Source organism: Danio rerio, chromosome 12, assembly GCF_049306965.1.
Source record: "Danio rerio strain Tuebingen ecotype United States chromosome 12, GRCz12tu, whole genome shotgun sequence".
In the NCBI taxonomy this organism is placed as follows: Eukaryota; Metazoa; Chordata; class Actinopteri; order Cypriniformes; family Danionidae; genus Danio; species Danio rerio.
This window is the reverse complement of record NC_133187.1, coordinates 17,243,450-17,265,072: the sequence shown is the minus strand read 5'-3', so window position 1 is coordinate 17,265,072 and position 21,623 is coordinate 17,243,450. Positions and strand designations below refer to the sequence as shown.

At 35.7% G+C, this 21,623-nt stretch overlaps 2 protein-coding genes across 9 annotated transcripts in view; both read right to left on the bottom strand.

Annotated features, from left to right (window-relative positions):
- The window catches only part of nmt1b (N-myristoyltransferase 1b), a 55,310-nt gene extending 37,654 nt beyond the window's left edge, over positions 1–17,656 (bottom strand). Inside the window, exons 1-12 of one of the 5 annotated variants that reach the window (XR_012387635.1) lie at positions 17,551–17,642; positions 17,366–17,474; positions 17,120–17,264; positions 16,927–17,045; positions 14,917–15,014; positions 14,713–14,829; positions 14,463–14,629; positions 14,248–14,356; positions 10,549–10,719; positions 10,292–10,459; positions 8,527–8,664; positions 8,321–8,447 (exon numbers count right to left, since the gene is read on the bottom strand). Coding sequence is in view for 4 of the 5 variants with exons in the window: in NM_001162849.1 (NP_001156321.1) it covers positions 8,427–8,447; positions 8,527–8,664; positions 10,292–10,459; positions 10,549–10,719; positions 14,248–14,356; positions 14,459–14,629; positions 14,713–14,829; positions 14,917–15,014; positions 16,927–17,045; positions 17,120–17,264; positions 17,366–17,474; positions 17,551–17,600 (1,416 nt within the window). In the remaining variant the exon portion in view is untranslated. Of the gene's footprint in view, positions 1–8,320; positions 8,448–8,526; positions 8,665–10,291; positions 10,460–10,548; positions 10,720–14,247; positions 14,357–14,458; positions 14,630–14,712; positions 14,830–14,916; positions 15,015–16,926; positions 17,046–17,119; positions 17,265–17,365; positions 17,475–17,550 lie in introns of those variants that run through there. The other 4 variants (XM_021480125.2, NM_001162849.1, XM_073917706.1 and 1 more) reach the window with 4 other exon arrangements.
- A 2,556-nt stretch (positions 17,657–20,212) lies between these two features.
- The window catches only part of plcd3b (phospholipase C, delta 3b), a 44,779-nt gene continuing 43,368 nt past the window's right edge, over positions 20,213–21,623 (bottom strand). For all 4 annotated transcript variants that reach the window (XM_073918324.1, XM_005156129.6, XM_073918323.1 and 1 more), the window contains one exon: positions 20,213–21,623. In XM_073918324.1, coding sequence (XP_073774425.1) covers positions 21,490–21,623 — 134 coding nt within the window. In that variant the 3' untranslated portion in view covers positions 20,213–21,489.

Below are 21,623 nucleotides of genomic sequence, written 5' to 3'. Positions count from 1 at the left end.
AAAGTACAATTACTTGCCTTAAGATGTAGTGCAAGTGGAGTAAAAGTATCTGCTGTAAATATTACTTAAAGTATGAGTAAAAAGTAGCCCTTTTATAAGTACTCAAGAGTAGTGAGTATTACACTGTAAAAAGCTGATGCATTTACATGTAATTTGTGCATGTGTGTAAACATAACATTCTGTAGTGCAGTTAGTTATTGCCCAGCAGACACACAACGTCATAAACATTAGTATTAGGTTAGATTTAGGTTGTGATGTCAATTGACTAAAATTCAACATCTAGCCAGTGTCTAAAGACACCGTTATTTTGATGTCCAATACGGATGTGAAATGACATCGATACTTGGTTGAATTAAGGTTGTGAAAATGACCAAAATCCAACGTCAAGTCAACGTCTTAAACCAACGTCATATTGATGTCAAATACTGACATTTATTAGACAGGTATGGCAATCCAAATCCAATGTCTGACAGACGTCTGATAGATGGGCATTGAGGTTGGACAAAAGCGGCGAGCAAAAGGTGGGGCGGCAGAGTAAAATGCAAGCGGCATTAAACAAGGGTGCCCAATTTCACCATTTTTATTAGTTGCAGAAACCTTAAATCTTTATACTGTACATCTTTCCCAAATTAAAGGTATTGAAATAGGAGGCACCACATTAACTATCAGTCAGCTTGCAGATGACACCTGTTTATTCTTAAAAAAAATAAAGATCAGGTCCCAGTTATTTTGAAGGCTTTTAAGCTGTTCTCTGATGCATCAGGTCCGTTAGCTAATTAATCTAAAAGTGAAATAATGGCTATACACCAAATAGACGATTTAAGTATAGCGGAAATACAAGTTAAAATAGCAGTTTGATATTTAGGTATTGTAGTTAGTAAATCAATCTCAGAACAGATTACAGACAACTTTTACAAAAGACAAAAAATATCTTTAATTGCAAAGGAATTTATCGGTTCAAGGTAGAGTGCTGATCTCAAAAGCCGGTATTTCCAGACTTGTATACCCTGCACTGTCCCGTTATGTAGCTTTTAAGATGTGTACCACAATTGACAAAGTTTTATTTAGTTTTATTTGGAGAGGCAAAACAGAGTATGTTAAAAAAATAATAATAATTTGAAATATATCAGAATGAGGATTAACAAGCCTTGAATACATGGAAACTGATTTAAAAGCATAACATAGCATAATTTGGATTGATTGTGTTAAATAGGATTAATTTTTGTTACAGACTTATTAAATCGTGTAGGGACTTATATAATTACAATGAATTTATTAACACTTTTGGTTTAAAAATTACTTTGAATGAAATAAAATGTGTTCATTGTATCTCCCCGAAAGTACTTACCCTTATTAAAACCGCAAAAATATATAACCATGTAACTGGCTCTCACCCAGAGCTTACTATTAAGGGCCTTTCTATCATGGATAAAGAATTTTATAACAATTATATTAGGAATATCCTTACTGCAGATAAAAGTGTTCCTCCAGTGGCAATGGTTAAATGCAAACAAGCATTCCCTTCATTCTTTTTTTCTCCAAAAATCTGGTCAGATATTACAAAATACATAATTCCTAATAAATTAAAAAAAACAAAAGTTAAAATATTACATAGATATTATCCATGCAATGATTTTTTTAGTAAGTTTAAGGAAGGTTTTTCACCCTTGTGTTGTTTTTGTAAAATGAAACCGGAAACAATTCTTCATTTAATTTTCAGTTGCAGTAGCACAAAACGGTTTTGGTCTCAAGTTTCCTTACTACTTTTTGAAATGTTTTATAAATTTATCAATATAACTGAGCTTATGATTTTTTTTTTTTTTTTTTTTTTTATGGATTGCAACTGTTTACTACTGGAAATGGACAAAATAACTTAAATTCTTATTTATTTGGAAAGTATCACATCCACAAAACAAAATGTATGCTGACTACCCAATTGTAAACTATTCTTCATTGATTTAAAACTTTTTTTATGATTCCCTCACTTCTATACAAAGTAATACCAAAGCTTTGAAGACATCTCAACTGCTGGAAAAAATACTTTATGTACGCGATTAATTTTTGTTGATAATTCCCGGTCCAACTTTAGCTTTAACCCGGTCCTTAACTACTATGTACTTACATCAAAAAAAATAAATACAATGTACTTACTGTGTTTATAATGTATTTGAAAACACTTGTGTTGCTTTTGAGTTGGGATAGAGGTTGGTGGCAGGCTTGGTGGCATGGGTAGGTTTAAGGGTAGGTTAAGGTGTAAGGGATGGTCAACAGTGTATTTACAAATGTAATTACAAAAGTTAATTACAGATGTAATTACATACATGTATTTAATCAAGCATAAGTACACAGTAAATACATTTATTTACACAATAGACCAATTACCATGTTTGTAAACATTCAGGATGCGCGCACAGGGAGGTGGCAGAAAAAAACCGGGAGCGCCAGCATTTACAGCAAGGGAATGACATCAGATGCTGTGTAGAATTTGTTGTTGTCTTAGAAATAAGATAAATTGATTACACATTATATATATTATTTACATAATGCTTTCAGCATATAACAGCTCAGCGCCCAGTGATAAGCACAGTGATTCGGCAAAATTAACATTAAAGTGAGCAGCGTTTATCTGACAGGTCCATTTGCGATAGCACCCACCCAATGGACATTGGATAAGACGAAATGACCAAGCATCCAGCATGATTTTACAAGAGAGAAGATAAAGGTCTACAAGTCTTTGGATGCCAACAATGATGTTCTGTGTGGTCATGTGCAAGAAATATTGCTCCATGATGACCAGATTCAACACTATGTAGAGCTAAAAACCGAGTTTCTGCTTAGCCAAAGACAAGGAAAGAAGATGGAGTTAATGTTATACAAGGCCTGGGTAATTAATCACCAACACGCAAAACGACTGCATTCTGACAGCGAACTGCACCTGTACAGCAGGATATGTGAACGAGGTAAAGTCGGTTTTATATTCGCACATTTAGACTTTCTCCTTAACAATATAATTTCATGAAAGTATTATTTGCAAACTCTAAATAGCGAAATCTTATTAGCAGCCAATGACTATCAAAGTACAACATTGTTCACAGTCAATAAACTGTGTTATTGTTGTTTTCAAGTCACACTTGCAGGTTATTTCAGACCGAATATTTAAAGTGCAGTGGTAAACAATATAGGGAGTTTGTCACAAGTTGTCACTCAATGAATGTGTGAATATAAAACCAACTTTACTTCAATAAACGTAACTTTCATGTTTCATTCTTAGCATTCAGTGTCCGCAGTTTAATTCACCATATGTAACTGTTTTTATTGAAATAATTTCTGCAATCAAAAACGAGTGATGTGTATGATTCAGCATAGCGTGAACTTAGCCTACCTGATATGACATGAGAACTGCAGAGTCCAGCATTTCTAATTAGCTCCTCACTTAATTCAGCTCCTATTTAGCCATAGACGTCTGCAGTCGGTAATAAAGTAGTATCTGGTGTACGGTAAATGTTACTTTTCCTATTTTTGGACTCGAATTTGGCATCCTATCGCACAAAACAACATTTTTCCCATTGCAACCTGTCCTTTTTTTTAGCAACCGGGGACCCGTGTGACATCATGTGTGACGTAGGTTGGTAATTGGTCTATTGGTACATTGTAACAAACTAATAATTCCTGTGTAAGTACATATTAGTCAAGGCCAATTAATATAAAGTGGGACCTAATTCCCTTGTATACTGTTTTATGTACAACTCTGTACTCCCATGTTTGATCAATAAAAGAAAAAAAAACTTCTGCTCTCCTTTGTGAAGCCAATATGGAAGTAGGCAAAGTGAAACTGCAATTCATCGAAATTCCATTAGTCCTGGCCCCATAATAGAGCAGATTTTTATTGAGCCCACTGTTAAAATGGCCAACTTTACAGCAGAAAAAAATGTCTTTACAGCCAGGTACAAAGAATGGTTTGGTACATATAGCCAATATTACCCTTCATGACAACTGTGAGACGCTGTGACCATTTATATTTTTCTTTAGAAACTTGAAAGCACTCCAGTATCTGACTAATTGATTAGCTGTAGGCTCTACAACAGTCATCTGAAACACTGTCATACAGTTTTATGCCTGGATTTCATAACCTATGGGTGAACGCTACATCTATATCTTTTACAGTCTATAGTAAAATGACAGTGGTGAAGAGTGCCAGAGATAACAAAAACTGTCAGATGTCTAAATACAAATAAACTTGATAAGCCAAACCATGCAAACCAGATTATTTGCAGCTCCGCTATCTAACTCTGGGGAGAGTTATATATATCACACAGTGCATCAGTGTTTTTATAGTAAAAGTGTGAAGATGTTTTTCATACTGAATGAGAAAGTTGTTCTGTTACAGAAACGGGTATTAGACTGTTTTACCCTTTCCTTTTTTAATTAATTTTTTAAATTAATTAATCCTTTTTTAACAATTAGCTTATTATTGAATATTTAAAAATGCTCAAGATTATCTCTTCTTAATTGTCTCACACTGACACTTCAAGTTCACACTTAGCTCATGATTTATACATAGCTTGTTTGGCATGCTGTCCCGGGAGAGAGCCCTGAGCCCAAGGGATCCTCGAGCCAAGGGCTCCCACCCTTTTGCAGGGCGAGTGGAGATTGAGCTCAGGTCTATCTCAAACTCCCCCGCTGCTGAGGCCAAGGCGAACTTCCAGAGAGTAAGACAATATAAAAAAGGTTTAGGCTTCTTTTATCTATAATATAGAGCACATTTGGATGGTGGGAGGAAACCGGGGAACCCGGGGGAAACCCACGCGGACACGGGGAGAACATGCAAACTCCACACAGAAATACCAGATGGCTCAGCGAGGACCCAACACCATTGGTATTCTTGCTGTGAGGCAACAGTGCTAGTCACTGGGCCACCATGCCGCCCATTCTGTATAAAGGAGGAAGAAGGGGAGGAGGGTTTTTTTTTTCCAGACGAAGATAGTTGTAGAAAGGAAATGAGGATATATATATATATATATATATATATATATATATATATATATATATATATATATATATATATATATATATATATATAGTGATTTGGGATCCTTTGATTGGAGGATCATAATCAGCTAATGTGGACCAGCTGGGTCAATCATGAGCACATGCACTTCTCGAAATTAGTTTAAAATTAAACTTCACTTATACTAATTAGTTGTAGAAGTACTATTAATTATTCACCTTCATAATCATGTTCAACTCCTGTCTCTATTCCACTTTTTAATTGGTAATTTTATTATCAGTATTTAATGCCTGTCGCCAGTCCTCTTGAGCAGAGGGCCTATTGACCACTTTTGTACACCCTGCTCTCTGGATTAGAAATGGCTTACTTTTCCACACTAGCCATCTCTGGTCCAGTGAAAGTTTTTTTTTTTTTTTTTCATCAGCAGGAGACTGTAAATGTGCAAAGACCTCAGCTTATGCCAAAAAAATAAATAAATAAACAGATATACTGATATTTATTTTTAATAATGTAAAATCACAGCACAGTCACAGTTCTAGTTTGTTTATATTAATAAGTATTTTTTAGCTTGAATTATTCTCTTTTTTTTTATAATAGCAATTTAGTTATAGCAGAAAATATATCATATTAGGAAAAAAAGTGCAGCATTTACGAAAAAAAAATGAAAGGGCTCTTCACCTTAAATTTGTTTAAAATAATTTTGTTAAAAAATTTTGACTAAATTGTGAGATTAGTATCATGAATCGAATCGTGAGTCAGGTGAATCTTTACATCCCTAGGCAACAAGCATCTGTCTTTATTAAGATTAAAAAAGATTTATATAAAGATTTGAAATGAGATGAGGAATATTGTTATAGCAACACTTGTGACTACTTTGGGAATTAACGCTCGTCGTAGACGTCATGTGAAGGAACGTGTATTCTGGCATATTTGTTATACATGACAAGACAAGATTTTATCAAGAAAAAAAAAAAGTGCATAATCTGATATAGTGACTTTCCTAACAAATAATAAAAATCACGGCATCTGACCAGGGCTGAAAAATAGAAAATAGAAGTGGTTTTTTCCAATGTTTAAAAAAAGGAAAAAAGAGGTATACAGCTAAACAGGCAGACATGATACACTTAAACTCATGTTTTTACAAACTTCTAGTTGTTTTGTGGATAGATTATTTGCATACAGCAATGTATTTCCTTGTTCCTGCACAGTCAATGAAGAATGAAAAAATTGTAAGCAGCTCTGGAATGCTGCACAGTGTTTCTAAATGGACAACCAAGGCTCATTGTAAATACGTGCCCAGGACTATGATTTTAGGTAGCAAAAAATACAATTCTGAGGCAACATCTTCCTGCAGCTTTTTTCACAAATCCATTGTCATGTTCATTTTTGACAGTCTTAAATATGGACCACGATTTGCTTATTTGTGCCATTTACATGTCCTTCTCTGATGCATCCAAAAGTTTTGCATATACAGTATATCACCTTGCTACATACTGACCCTGCCCCTTCCCTAAAATCCAACCGATAGTGTTTTCAAAAGCAAAATAGAAGAGAAAATCGACTGGCGGACAAATGCTTTTACCATATCACAATTTTTGGAGGGTGTTTTGGTTTCTTTTCTTGGTTTTTCTTTGCCAGACTTGAATTTTCACAAAACATTCACATAACACATTCACATAATATGTAATACCTGAAAAGTCATACATTTCTCCTTCAGTTGTACTTTTAGTTCAAATGATTTATTCCATATAGCACAAGATTTGTTTATACATGTACTGTTACTATTAACGGGAATGTGTACACAAGATGTTGAATTACTCACTGTGGTGCATTATTTTACTATTACTGGTCTTCATTTCCATGAAAGGAAAACAAACAACCTACTGGTAAAAAAAAAAACTGATTCTGGTGTTTCCTTATTCCTGATGATTTTGCTTATTAAATCAGTATGCATGTGAGATCTCCATACCTACCTGTTTTCTTTTGCTCCACACATTACAGATTTACTAAATGTCTGTACAACACTGTGGTGAGGGCGCGGGTAACGGAACGAGGCCGCTGCATAAGTGAAGGATGTGAAATAACTGTGACACACACCGGCCTGGAATCCCACGGAAGGAGCTCTGTACTATAGAGGAATTACCAACCTACATCACACATGATTTTGGTCACACATGACCATCACACGGTTGCAAAAAGAGACCGGTTGCAATAGTAAACATGTCGTGTTGGGCAGTAGGATGCCAAATTTGAAAGTCCAAAAATAGAAAACTTAACTTTCACCGTACACCACACTGCTTTTAATGCCTTTGGCTAAAACGGAGCTGGAGTGATGAAGTTATGCTGAATCATACACATTACTCGTTTTTGACTGCAGCAATGGTTTCAGCAAAAACAGTTAAATAAGGTTAGTTAAACTGCAGAAACTGAATGCTTAGAATGAAATGTAATTATGTAAGTTCACATACCCTGCCATACAGGTGTAGTTCCCTGTCCGAATGCAGTAGTTTTGCTTGTTGGTGATTACCCAGGCCTTGTATAGCTCCGTCTTTTTTTCTTGTCTTTGGCTAGGCAGAACCTCGGTTTTTAGCTCTACAAAGTTTTGAATCTGGTAATCATGAAACATTATTTCTTGCACATGACCACGCAGAACTAAATTATTGGCATCCAAAGACTTGTAGGTCTTCAGCTTTTCTCTTGTAAAAACACTTGGAGTTTCAATGAGATAGTTTTATATTTTGGGCTGTATGCTTGGCCATTTCGTCTCATCCAATATCCATTGGGAGGGGACTATCGCAATTGGACCTGTCAGACAAACACCGCTCACTTTAACGTTAATTTTGCAGAATAACTGTGCTTATCACTGGGTGACAAACTGTTATAATACCCTAAAAGCATTATGTAAATAATGCAATCAATACAACTTATCTTTAAGATAACAACAAACTCTATACCGCATCAGATGTAATTCCCTTGCTGAAAATGCTAGCGCTCCCGTTTTTTTTATCCTGAATATTTACAAATATGGTAATTTGTCTATAAGAGGAGGAACGATGGCAAAGGAAGCTGAGAGAGGACCGGGCCCGGACATTTTATGTTTTACTTTTTCTTTCAGTTTGACGGCAGTCTCCGTGAGGAGCTGCTGTCTGTTTGTTTTATTTTTATCATTAAAACTTATAAAAAGTTCATCGGTTCTCCGCCTCTTTTTTCTCAGGGACCAGGTTGATGTTAACTTTTTTACAGACACATAAAAACATAATGAAAAAATCCATTAATGTTATTTATAAAAAAAAATAAACACACGCATGCAAATTTTAAGGTTGCAAAATATTTATCTGGTATTATTATGTAACAAATGTGTGCGACATTTCTGCTTATGTATTTTCACTGCTCACTCTTGTCTTGATGTAAACTTCCATTACTTCAGCAAAAAACCAACCTGAAATATGGTATAAAGAGTATGCATTTATTAAACCCATCACATTTTTTTTAGATCTTCAAAAAGTCTGTTTGATTACCTTATTGGATGTAATATCCGGGCATCTCCAGTTGTAGAGGTAATACTGCATGTGTACATCGCCCATTCTGAACTTAAGCGGCTCCAAAAAGGCTTTATTGTTCATTATGTCAAGTGCAGAGAACACATCAAACCCCTTCTGGATAGAGAGAGTTTGACAAGTCAGGTGATCATATCAAACAACACATTTAAAAGAAGCATTATAAATCTTGTTTGCGACAGATCAGCTGCATTGTGTTGCTATTAACATACAGTTACATTGACACAACTCTAACATTTTTGGTTCTATACACCAACAGAATAGATTAGGAAATTATATGAAGATGTGCTTTAACTGCAGACTGTCAGCTTTCATTTGAGGGTATTTACATTCAAATCAGATGAACGATGTAGGAATTACAACAGTTTGCATATGTGCCTCCCACTTGTTAAGGGTCCAAAAGTAATTGGACAATTGGCTTCTAAGCTGTTCCATGGCCATGTGTGTTCTTCCATCATTATCCCAATTACAATGAGCAGATAAAAGGTCCAGAGATCAGAGAGATCAACATTAAAACCATTAGGCGTAGCCAAAATAACTGTTTGGAACATTCTTAAAAAGAAAAACACACCAGTACCAGAAAGTTCAACAACACGAAGACCACGGTAGACCACAGAAAACAGCTCTGGTGGACGACCAAAGAATTCTTTCCCTGGTGAAGAAAACACCCTTCACAACAGTTGGCCACATCAAGAACACTGTCCAGGACGTAGGTGTATGTGTGTCAAAGTCAACAATCAAGAGAAGACTACACCAGAGTGAAAACAGAGGATTCACCACAATATATTAACCATTGGTGATCCTCAAAAACAGGAAGGCCAGATTAGAGTTCTAAAAAAGCCTTTACAGTGCTGGAAAAAACATGTTATTGACAGATGAGACCAAGATCAACTTGAACCAGAGTGATGGGAAGAGAAGAGTATGGTCAAGGAAAGGAACTGCTTAGGATCAAGCAGTTAAGCATGGTGGTAGTAGTGGCATGGCGTGGCATGAATGGCTGTCAATGGAACTGGTTCTCTTGTATTTATTGATGCTGTGACTGCTGAGTAAAGCAGCAGGACAAATGCTAAAGTGTTTCAGGCAATATCTTTTGCTCATATTAAGCCTAATGCTTCAGAACTCATCGGACGGCGCTTTACAGTGCAGATGGAGAATGACCCAAAATATACTGCAAAAGCAACCAAAGAAGAAAGAAATGGAATTTTATTCAATGGCAAGTCAATCACCTGACCTAAATCCGATTGAGCATGCATTTCACTTGCCAAAGACAAAACCGGAGAGAAAAATACCTAAAGAACAAGCAGGAACTGAAGACAATTGCTGTAGAGGCCTGGCAGAGCACCACCAGGAATGAAACCCAGCGTCTGGTGATGTCTATGTATTCCAGATCTCAGGCTGACTTTCAGACTTTTGACTGCAAAAGATTTGCAAGTAGCAAAAAGTAAAAGTTTGATTTATTATTATTATTACAATTATTTTTATACCCTTAACAAGTGGGAGGCACACATGGAAAAAGTTGTTATTCCTACACTGTTCACCTGATTTGCATGTAATTCCCCTCAAATTAAAGCTGATAGTCTGCAGTTAAAGCACATCTTGTTTGTTTCATTTCAAATCCATTGTGTTTGTGTATGGAGCCAAAAATGTTAGAATTCTGTTGATGTCAAAATATTTATGGTAGATATTTATATTAAATATTTATTGAAATGTATATCCGTTGACTTACTGCTTTACAAATGACAAGGACATCTTCCATTAGCTGCAGAAGTGGAGTGGCTTTGGTGATGCAGTAGACAACATAGGCTGCCTTCAAGACTTTATGCACTTGATGGTCCTGAGCCATGGAGTAAAGTGTGTAGAAACTCACCATGTCGGTTACTGTCTCATCGATGCTCTGCATTCATAATATGATTGGCATTAATGCAACACATGGCAGGTAAATGTTTGAATGAAATGGTTGACACATAAAGCAATCACACTTACCTCCACAACATAAGTGTCAATAACACCATCTTGTGGGAGAAGCCAGTGCTCAACATCCTCCAGGGTCAGAACAGTAGACAGACTGAAAACTTTGAAATGTTCCTTTAGAAGATCATGAACAACCGGCACATCCTGTGAAGTCATGGGGCGAAGGCCTGTGGTTTTCGTTATCTATAGTTGTAGATAAAAGAGTATAAGATTAAAGGGCACATAGTTTACCCCTTTTTTATGATTTAATATTAATATTATGGTTCTTCTGAGTGTGCCAGTTTAGGTTCAGTTCAACACACAGTTCAGATGTTTTTATTATAATGCGTTAAAAAGTGTTGTCTTGGGGGCGTTTACACAGTTTGCTGTTTTAGGGGTGTGTTGCTTCACATGAAAGTTAGTTTCGGCTTCCCTCCCAACATAACAAGAGGGCGGAGCCAAAAGCTCCCACGATCTGTGTTTGCAACAGACAGGCAGGCAGACAGAGAGAGAAAGAAGCTAAGCTAAGCTAGGATCAGCATTCAGCCGTACATGTACGACTCGGCCACAGACCAAGCATTAATTCATTCATTCATTTTGTTGTCAACTTAGTCCCTTTATTAATCCGGGGTTGCCACAGCGGAATGAATTAGCAAGTGTTTACGCAGCGGATGCCCTTCCAGCCACAACCCATCTCTGGGAAATACCCACACACACATTCACACACAAACTCACCCAATTCACCTGTACCACATGAACCCGGAGCACCCAGAGAAAAACCATAAGAAGGCTGGGAAAACATGTAAACTCCACACAGAAACGCCAACTGAGCCGAGGTTCGAACCAGCGACCCAGCGACCTTCTTGCTGTGAGGCGACAGCACTACCTACTGCACCACTGCCTCGCCCACAGACCAAGCAGAGAGTACAAAATCATTTGTGTCTTTGTATAGTTTGTATAGTCTTGGTGTACAAGTGCCGAGCTGAAATAATTAACTTTGACTGAGGCAGCAAATGCGCCGTGACACAGCACACCAGACACTCTCAGTGGTGCAGCAGAAACATGAAGTGTCCCAAATCGTCCGTCGAGCCGCCAACCCAAAGCTCAGCCGCGTGCACCCCGACAGAAACCCATGCCCAGAACTCCGAAATGCACTGCGCCGTGCCAAGCAAAAGGTACAAGCAATAATTCCGATTAGAGCGATAATGTGGAGAATATTGATCTTGTGTTGAGCCTTTCATCTAAAAATAGAGCAAGGGTGTTTCTTTAGTGATATCGTTTTGTCTCACACGCTGAAAATGGTGGATGTGAAACAAGAAACTGAGAATATGATCGTGACGCGAGGCTGTCAATCAATATTGGTGGGCGGGGGGACCGCTCTCCTACGTAAAGTTGCGGTCGGTCTGAAAACCGCTCCAATTGGTCCACCGTATTTTATGTTGTTAAATTGAAAAAAAAGGACTGTGTGTGTTTATATCACCCCAATATGACAGTCTATACATTATATATACACACATGTCTGTCCAAACAGCTTGAAATGTAGATTTTTCACCATAGGTGCTCTTTAAAGGATGTGAAAAGTCATTGGAATTTTTCATGTGTCTCTAAACAGAAGCTATGTCATCAGATTTTTCAACCCAGGCTCATTGAAAATACCATGATTTTGCCAAGTACGATGCAATCCTGGATTAACATCTACTGTAAATTAAACCTGGAAAATCCTTTCTGTTGGAAAGTGTAAGTCATACCTATTCCCTATCCCTAAACCCAACCATAACTGTAAATTATTCTCCAAATCAGAGAGGTATAAACAATCATGAAGTAGTGCATAAACTTAACTGTAAGCCTAAACCTAAACATAAACGATATATGTATTCTGATTGGCTGATTGTAAGGTTCCAGGATCAACATAGATGGTAATCCAGGAACGTGTCCTGCTTGGTGAAATCAGGTTGGCGGTTAGTAACATCTGAAAAATACAGGTGATAATAAATATGAACCTATTGGAAAAACATTTCTCTTGATTATGTATGGGTTTTGTTCCATAACATAAGGGGCTCTATTTTGACGATCCATGCGCAAAGTGCAATGCGCAGGGCTGTGTCAAGGGTGTGTCAGAATCCACTTTGTTAATATAAGGACGGAAAAATCCATTTTGCGCCGTGGCGCATAGTCTAAAAGAGTTGAGCTTATTTTCTTAATGAGTTCTTTTTCTTAATGAGTTCTGTTTTGAGAATAATCCAATCAGAGTCTCATCTCCCATTCCCTTTAAGAGTCAGTTGCGTCGCGCGATAGCATATTTGCTATTTACGTGACAAACTTTGTAAGTGGAGAAACTGAGCATTTCACTAGCAAGAAAACAGTTAAACAGAGCATCTACAGCGCAAGAATGAGAGATGAGCCTCCTTATTATTAACTTTCACTTTCACTCTCATGGATAGGGAAACTTCTTGTACACACAGTCATCCATTTGCCTATAAATAATTAATTTTGTTTGTTGAGCGCAAAGATTTGTTTCAAAATATTTCTAAATTCAGTTCTAATTTGTAGCAAACGAATAAACGAACAATAATAACGAAGTGTGGTCAAAAAACTGAATTATATCCAAATACACATGCTATGCCCATATGGTCTAAAACCTGACAGGTGGAAAAATCTAAGCTTGTTTTTAATAAAACAAATATAAATATGGATTTAACAAATAATACTGCTAGTAATGATAACATAAATGCAAAAGCAAATTGTTATGAATGAACTGAAAAAGCCCCCGAGATGAAGAAGGCATGAAGGCAGTGGTTTTTAAATTTATGTAGGCTAGAAAATAATATGTTTTGTAATATTTTAATAATATTTTAATCCTTTATATTTATTCCTATATATATCCTTATTATATCCTATATATATCCTGAACATTTTAATTCTTTTTCACATGTAAAGATATTTGCGTATTGCTCAACAACTTTTCTGTATTGAGCAGTGTGTAAGCGAGGCCCTTAACTAACGCGATCTGCAGTTTCCGCTGGACAATAGACCGGCTTTGTTTTGGTCTATTAAAAATTTATTATAGTTTCTCAAAATAGCAAAGCGCCAGCAGTGCGCCTCAGAACGCCTTCCTTTTTAGACCAGAATGCCTATGGGCACACATGCATTTGCTTTTTAAACAGCATGGAGAAAAACGTCAAAACGACTCATGCGCTAAGCTGAAACTAGCAAACAACTATTGCATCGCGCCTTGCGCCACACTTCGCCAGGTGTATGATAGGGCCGAAAGACTTGCATACAGCACTTTTATTAATTAACATAAACGATTCTCATTTCTAGCAACAACCACTTGCACATACATGTCCACTATATTTTGGACCTGATCCAGTATGTCATCATGCTATTGGCTATAGTTTAACAAGATTAAACACACCTAAACTGAAACTTATTATCTGACCAAAGTCATGTAAACACAAGCAGATTAGCTATATTGCTGGTGACAGATGTGTATGTGTATGTGTATGTTTATGTGTCCATGTCTATGTAAAAAAATTGCATTTTGTTTAAGTTGACAAGGATTTGGCCTTAGTTCTTTTGTGTGTAAAATGTTGTGATTTAAAAATTATAATAGATTTTTATTTTATTTTATATTTATGTATTAATGGTAATAATCCTTTGGGTATTGGATTAAAAACATAAAGACAACAAATTCACAAAAGATTCTGAAAAACATCAGGAGGGCAGTCTGACCTCAGGAAGCCGATTCAGCTTGAGAGCCCGCTGCAATGTCATATTACGGGTGAGAGAAGAAAAATTGAGCTCAATCAGCTTGCGTGTGTTTAACGATCTGTGCCAGTACCTGTAAACAACCATGGATGAATACGTAATTTAATTTAAAACAAGAACTCAAATAAAAGTCTGTGAGAAAAATAAAGAAAAATTTGTATTATGTGTGTCATACCTACAGCTCGCAATAGGCTTTGGCAGGACCGCACTGGTGCTGTAAACTGCTTGAGATATACCCAGCTGATGGACCCGTCTAGTGAGCTCCTTGATGAGGACTGGTGCCAGTCTTTTTGAGCGAAGTTTTTTGTGCACGCACAGGAAGTTCGCCTCTACCATCTTTAACTCTCTGTGGAGCATTTAAAAAAATGTCATTTGAATCAACTAGACATATTGAATTATTGCAACTGGCTAAGAACATTTTGCACTTACATATCAAATGTTTTAATAGTAGCAGGAATAGCACTTATGAATCCTACAAGTTTCTGATTGGAGTCTACTCTGACTCCACAATGCCAACATGACTGCCACCCAGGAGGACAAAGAGCCCTAAACATAAGGAGAAATGATAAGATCAGCTGTTTTGTGTCGAATACTAATGTAAATATACACATGAAGAGATAAAGCATACTGTACCAGAGCAAGAACTGTGGAGAGTAGTGAGGGCGGGGTCTGTTATCTTCCACCTCCTCCTCCATGTAGTTTTCATTAAGAAAGTCCGTCAATTCTCTCAGCTACAATTGTACAGAGACAGATAAGGATACAGATAACTGTTCGTCTTTTCTGGAGTAGTTCCCAACTGGCAGACAGCTAAAATGCTAAAATGTATTTTTCTCTTTTTAATTATAACCTCTTTTCTTCATTATTATCCAAAGCATAATATCTGACTATTTACTTCCAAATATTACACTGACACACACACACACACACACACACACACACACACACACACACACACACACACACACACACACACGTAAAGCTTTTATGGAGACTTCCCATAGACGTAATGATTTTTTTAATGTAATGTACACTGTTAGACATTTTATTGTATTTTTGTGATAACTGGCACTGTTAGTGCTGTTAGTGGACTAACCTGACAAGAAAATGAATGAATGTATAACTAGATTCAACATAAAAGAATAAAATCATACAAAACAATTAAGTATTTTGTTGTTTCAACCCATTTTAAGCATACTGTAGTTTGAACAAGCAGCAAAAGACTTTTTTTATTGTGTGTGTACCCAGGTAAAAAAAAAAAAAAAAGGGGGGGGGGGGGGGCACTAAAATGCACCTTATTTAAGTATACTTAATACACTTTTCAGTAATGAACTAAAAGTGCTCTTTTTTCCTGCACTAATTTTATACTTAATGTACTAAAAGATACTTGTATTAAGTATATGTTCAGATAAACGTAATACCATCTAAGTGTACTCAACTGTGCTATTTTGAGACACCCTAAAATTGAACTAAAATGTGCTTTTAACATACTATATCTGTATTTTAAAATATATATTTAGTTACAACTAGAAATACACTTGAACCCTACTTTTAAACAATTAAATATATTTATGACTAATTTAAAGTATAATAGTAATATATTAAAAGAATATACAAATTGTAAAAAAAAAGTGTGCAAAATACTGTATTAAAAGTGCTCTATTTTCACAAACTCATTTTGTATTTAATGTACTAAAAATTTGTATTAAGTACATTTTAAGATAAACTTAAGTACATCTAAGTGTACTCCACTGTGCTATTATAAGACACCATGAAGCTGATCTAAAATGTGCTTTTAACATACTAAACATTTATTTAAAGAATATATTTTGAAGGAATACTGGGGGTACAAAAAAAAAAAAAAAACAGCATCTGTGCTTCATCAAAACACTTTAATCTTTTTGTGCAATAAACCACAAGTCCAAAAATACCTTATGGGAGGGAACAAAAACTTAGCAAAAACTGAGAACACAAAATTATAAAAAAAAAAAAAGATGCAACATTACAACACATATATGAAATGTAAAGACATTTTGGGAAAATGTACTACTACTACAATACATTACTAATAGATTTTTAATAAAGTCAATTTTATGTAAACTTAAAATTACCACATTCAAAATCAATTTAAGTGTTAGTGATAATATTGCATTCACATTAAGTGTACTTAAGTACAACTTTTGGAAAAATGGACTTCTACTACAATACATTACTAATAGATTTTATATATATTCACTTTTTTTAAACTTAGGATTAGTATGTAAACAGTGTACTAAAAATCAGCTAATGTTTAAAGCATTTAAAGCACACTTTTGAAAAACACACTAATAAAACTCTTTTGGATGTTTTTTTTTTCTTTAGTGTACTTTATTGTAGTACACTAAAAAATTATTTAAGTATTACTGGTATTTAGTATACTTTTGTCAAGTGTACTAAAGTCCTACTGAAGTATAAACAAACATTTAATTAGTATATTTATAGTGTAAAACCATCAAACTTTTATTTAACACAAAAAAAACAATGTACTAAAAATGTATTTGCGGGTATTTAAGTATATTTTAATTGCATTTAATTAAATTTTTTTTTTCACCTGGGTACATTTAGTCATTTTGGGACCATGTTTGTTTACAAAGATCTCTTGCTCACCTGATCCTGGTTGGTTAGGTTAAGTGTGTCCCAAACAAATCCTTGTGGAAGGGAATATGACTCTTCTCTGACTTTTGGCCACTCTGATTCAATTGGCCCACATGATGTCACTTTTTCATCTAAAAGAGCATGAATATATTTTGTAGATATGCAGAGTTTTGGTACTTTCTAGATTTTGCACTGTGCATCATACCTATCTTAGGCACTGGCTGGGTATCCCAAAACCGGTATGTGTGTCTACGAGCCTCTTGTAGGTTCTTTGGAAGCCCCTGACCTAAAGAAAACAGGTGCAGTGCTTTCTGAATTTCCTGTTGCTTCTCCTCGGGTAAAGAGTCAAGCTAGGGATACATTTGTGCAGATTTGACATGTTAAATATTAACACACTCAACACACACAAAAATCATCATTATTCCTAATGATTTCACCAAGTGTCAGTTACCATTTCAAAGGGGTCACGTGGCCCCTCTTTAGCCCATGCCTGCTCCCTGTTTTTCTTTGCCTTCTTCTTTTTGCCTTCAGCTTCTTTGTTTTCCTCGGAGCTCTCTGCACTGAATACAACCAATACACTTTAAAATAAGGCATAAATGTAACAAATCCCAAAAAAAGAATGAACAGATCACTTACAGAACATTCTGCTTAGCCATTAAAGAGTTTGTGGACATTGGAGCAGCCATTGTTGTGATCAGTCAGCTCAGTGGTTATGGGTGTAGAAGCTTATCTTAATTTGCAGTGAAGGCAGTAGGTAGACACCCCGGCCTCCCCCCATGAGTAACCACCAATCAGCTGCACTCCACACCCTCATACTTATCTTATAGTGCAGTACGCATTTAGACTAATCTCCAAGCCTCTAAAAGAAGAGTTTAAACTGTCAGACTTCAACTTTTACATTGCTCCATGCTTCAGAAATATATGTAACTTTTAGTTTGTTTAAGATAACTTCAAATAAAACTAAAAGACTTCTGAATTTACGACAAATAATAGGTATAAATGATATTATCAGACCTTTGAGTTAAATAAGTTAAGTAAAAATACAAATGCACTAATAAGTTAACTTGAATCCTTCATGTTATCCTAACTCTAATGAATTGTGTGTATTTTTGCCGTGTGTATTTGTTTACAGTGTGTAATTCACATTTTTTCAAATGTATTTAGTTGTGTAATTAGTTTTTTAGTTGGTAAACAAACGTAGTTGATGGAAATCCTGCCCTTAATTAAATTAAGAGTTCCTCCAATTTTTTTATTTTTTTATTTTTATTTTGAGTGTGTCTCTTGTATGTCCACTTGAGTCTTTAGTCATTTTGAAGAAACGATTAAAAATCTTTTCTGTCAATGCATGATATACAACTCCAAATCAGAAAAAACAGTATTGGGACAGTATAGGAAACACAAAAAAAAAAAAAAAAAGTAGTGATTTCTAAATTCAGTTTGGCTCGTAGTTTATTACAGACAATACATCAAACATTATTTAATGTGTTCCTCATAATCTTTATTGCTTTTTTCATAATAAACACGTATTCTAATTAAATTGGAACAGTAAAGCATTTACCAGTTTTGCCATTTCTTTTCACAACTTAAAAATGTTTAGGAACCGAAGACACCAAGTGATTCAGGTGCAATTTTGTCCGATTTTTTTTCTAAAAAAACAAGTCTTGAGGTGTGCAACATTATGAGGTCTTCATTGTCTCATTTTGGACTTCAAATTGCACCACACATTCTCTATTGGAGACAAGTCAGGATTGTAAACAGGCCAGTCAAATACCTGTATCCTCTTCCTCTGCAGTCAGGACTTTGTAATGAGTTCACAATGTGGTTTTGCATTGTCTTGTTGAGATATGGATGGGCGTCCCTGGAAAATAAGGCAGCATATTGTGCTAAAAAATCTCTATTTACTTTTCAGCATTAATGGTGCCATCACAGAATTACAAGTTACAACCCCATACATCACAGACACTGGCTTTTGGACTTGTTGCTGGTAACAGTATGGATGATCCTTTTTTCTTTGGTCTGGAGCACACAGCATCCATTTCTCTCTCCCCCCCCCAAAAAAAAAATACTTATCCATCGGTCCACAGTATATGTTTCCACTGTGTGATGATTCATCCCAGATGAATTTTATAAAATTGTTGCACCTTCTGGACACTGTTAACAAAGACCTTCCTTCAGTGCAGCTGGTTTTTGTGGATGTTACTATGTATTATGGTGTTTGACAAAGGTATGCCTAAGTAGTCCTGAGTCCATGTGGTGATATCGCTTGGATGAATGACAGTTGTTAATGCAGTGCCGCCTGAGGGATCAGAGATAATGATTGTTCAGCTTAGGCTTTTGCGCTTGTATTTTACACTGAAATTTCTCCAGATTCGTTGAAACTTTTTAAATTTTTCTATACTCTGCTAAAGGTAAAATAATCTAATCCTTCCTATGTTTCTTTGGATAAAATAGTTTTTAAATATTTCAATAATTTCCTTATGTAAATTGTTGGCAAACTGGTCATTCTCAGCCCATCTTTACCCGTGAATAACTAGACCTTTCTTGGATGCTGCTTTTGTACCACATCATAATTACAATCACCTGTTGACATCCCCTGTTTCAAATCACATAATTTAAACAATTTACCTGATTACAAGCCCTAAACTGTTCCTGTGCCAACTTTCCTTGCAATGTGTTGCAGGTCTGAATGACAGGAAAGGATGTATATTTACAAATGAAATGAAGTTGACCGGACTATTTTGTTTAAATATTGTCTACAATGAAATGCAAGTTATATTATTACACTTTCTGTTCAGTCAAATTATGTATTTATTCATATATATATATATATATATATATATATATATATATATATATATATATATATATACACAGTGTAAGGTAATTTTATGTGAGGGAGGGGAGAAGTATAGTCAAAGATATAATTAGCAGAGTTACACTTTATAAATTTGAGCCAATCGTGTGTATTTATTAAACAGTATGTATGTTTTATTGCACAGCTCAATGCCGAACTCATTAAAATAAGTGTTTGAATAAGCGGTAGTAAGCAAGTTTCGCTTGCTGTGAAGTTGGAGTGACCAGACTCGCAAGCCTTCTTAGCAGTTATATACTATTTTTAATAAATAATTTTGATGGAATGGCAGTCAAAAACAGGTAGAGGGAGGTCATGTAAGCCCATTGGCAGTGGGGTTCTTAAACCCCTGGCTATGAGCTTGAAAAAAATCCTTTGCTACTGACAACTTTCTGTCATTTGATGGCTTTTTGTTGTTTTCAGTGAGACTTCTCAGGGTCTCGCTTACATTTGTAGCCTTAAACAATTTATTTAACATGGCTTTATTAACAGCTGTATGACAGAACATTTGGCATTGATTCCCTTTATATAAATGCAACAATGGCCTATGTGGCTAAGTGTGACGTCAAGTGAAGCAGCTTCCAGGTCCAAGCGCTATATTAAACTGTACAGGGAGACTAGGTAATAATGGAAATAATAAATATTTACAAAGTGAATTTTGATTACTCACACAGCTGAAGCTGCTCATAGACTGATTACACTCACATATATACAGTTCACTCTGACGTTGCTGAGTCTTGTTTATCAGTTTTTCGAACATTACATCTTGTTTCCCCTCGCCTTGTTTGTTTATGTTGTCTGTACTGACCAATCGCCTGTGTATTTGACTATGACTCTGGATTGCCTGTATACATCAGTTTGCTCCTGATTGTGACCGTTGCTTGCCTGATCATCTCTATTAAATAAACCTGCTTTTAGATCCGCATCTCCCTTGTCAGCATTCCACTTCACATTACACAGCAAGTCCAAAGACTGTTGTGTACACCAAGATTTTATATAAATTTCACTTTAATGTGAGATATGACTAAAAAGTAATCATAAACTAATATTTTCTCAATTCAAATGATTAGCGTCTTGGACCCGAAAACAGTATTCCAAACGTCACAACTTAACAAGCGGATATGCTTACAGTATATTTCAAAATAAGCAATTCATAGCATTTTAAAGTCATTCTTATCAGACTAACACTAACTATTTTGCAAAATAAAAAGTTTACAATGAACTGTTATGTAAATATGTGATAAATATATCAATTTCAAGTTAAAAGCTATAAAGGTTAAACATATTGAAAAATAAAAGTTAAAAGAGTTGCAGAGATTTTGTCATGGCAGTATGGCATGTACAAAAAGTCAAATCACATTTTCTTGTCTTTGTGTTGACATAAGTGCAGCAGTTTTCCTTATTATACTGAGTACATTTTAATTGCACTGGCTCAGCTCAGCGATTGTCAACACCATCTTCAAGTATGCTTCATGTCTGAGTCGGTTCTTCACTTTCAGTAGCTGCATAGAAAGTCATTTTTGTTGAGAAATGATAACTTGCAAGATGCTACATAGACTGGTGCATGTAAAGTCCTGTCATTTGGGATACCTTTGGGATATGCAGATAATAATACATAGTTCAAAATAATACAAATAATACATAGTTCATAACATATAGCTCTCACGTAGTTTTTGGTTACAAAGTTGGTAAAAAAGATGTTCTTGATGATTGAAACGCATGCTTTATTCTCGGGCACTATGTGCGACTACTTTTCTTGTGGGGCTGCTGAATCCAGGTGTGATTTTGACATGAATGAAGAGACTGGAGGGCGATATGCTACAGCCATCTGCATTCAAAAGGCGCACGTGCCTGTAAC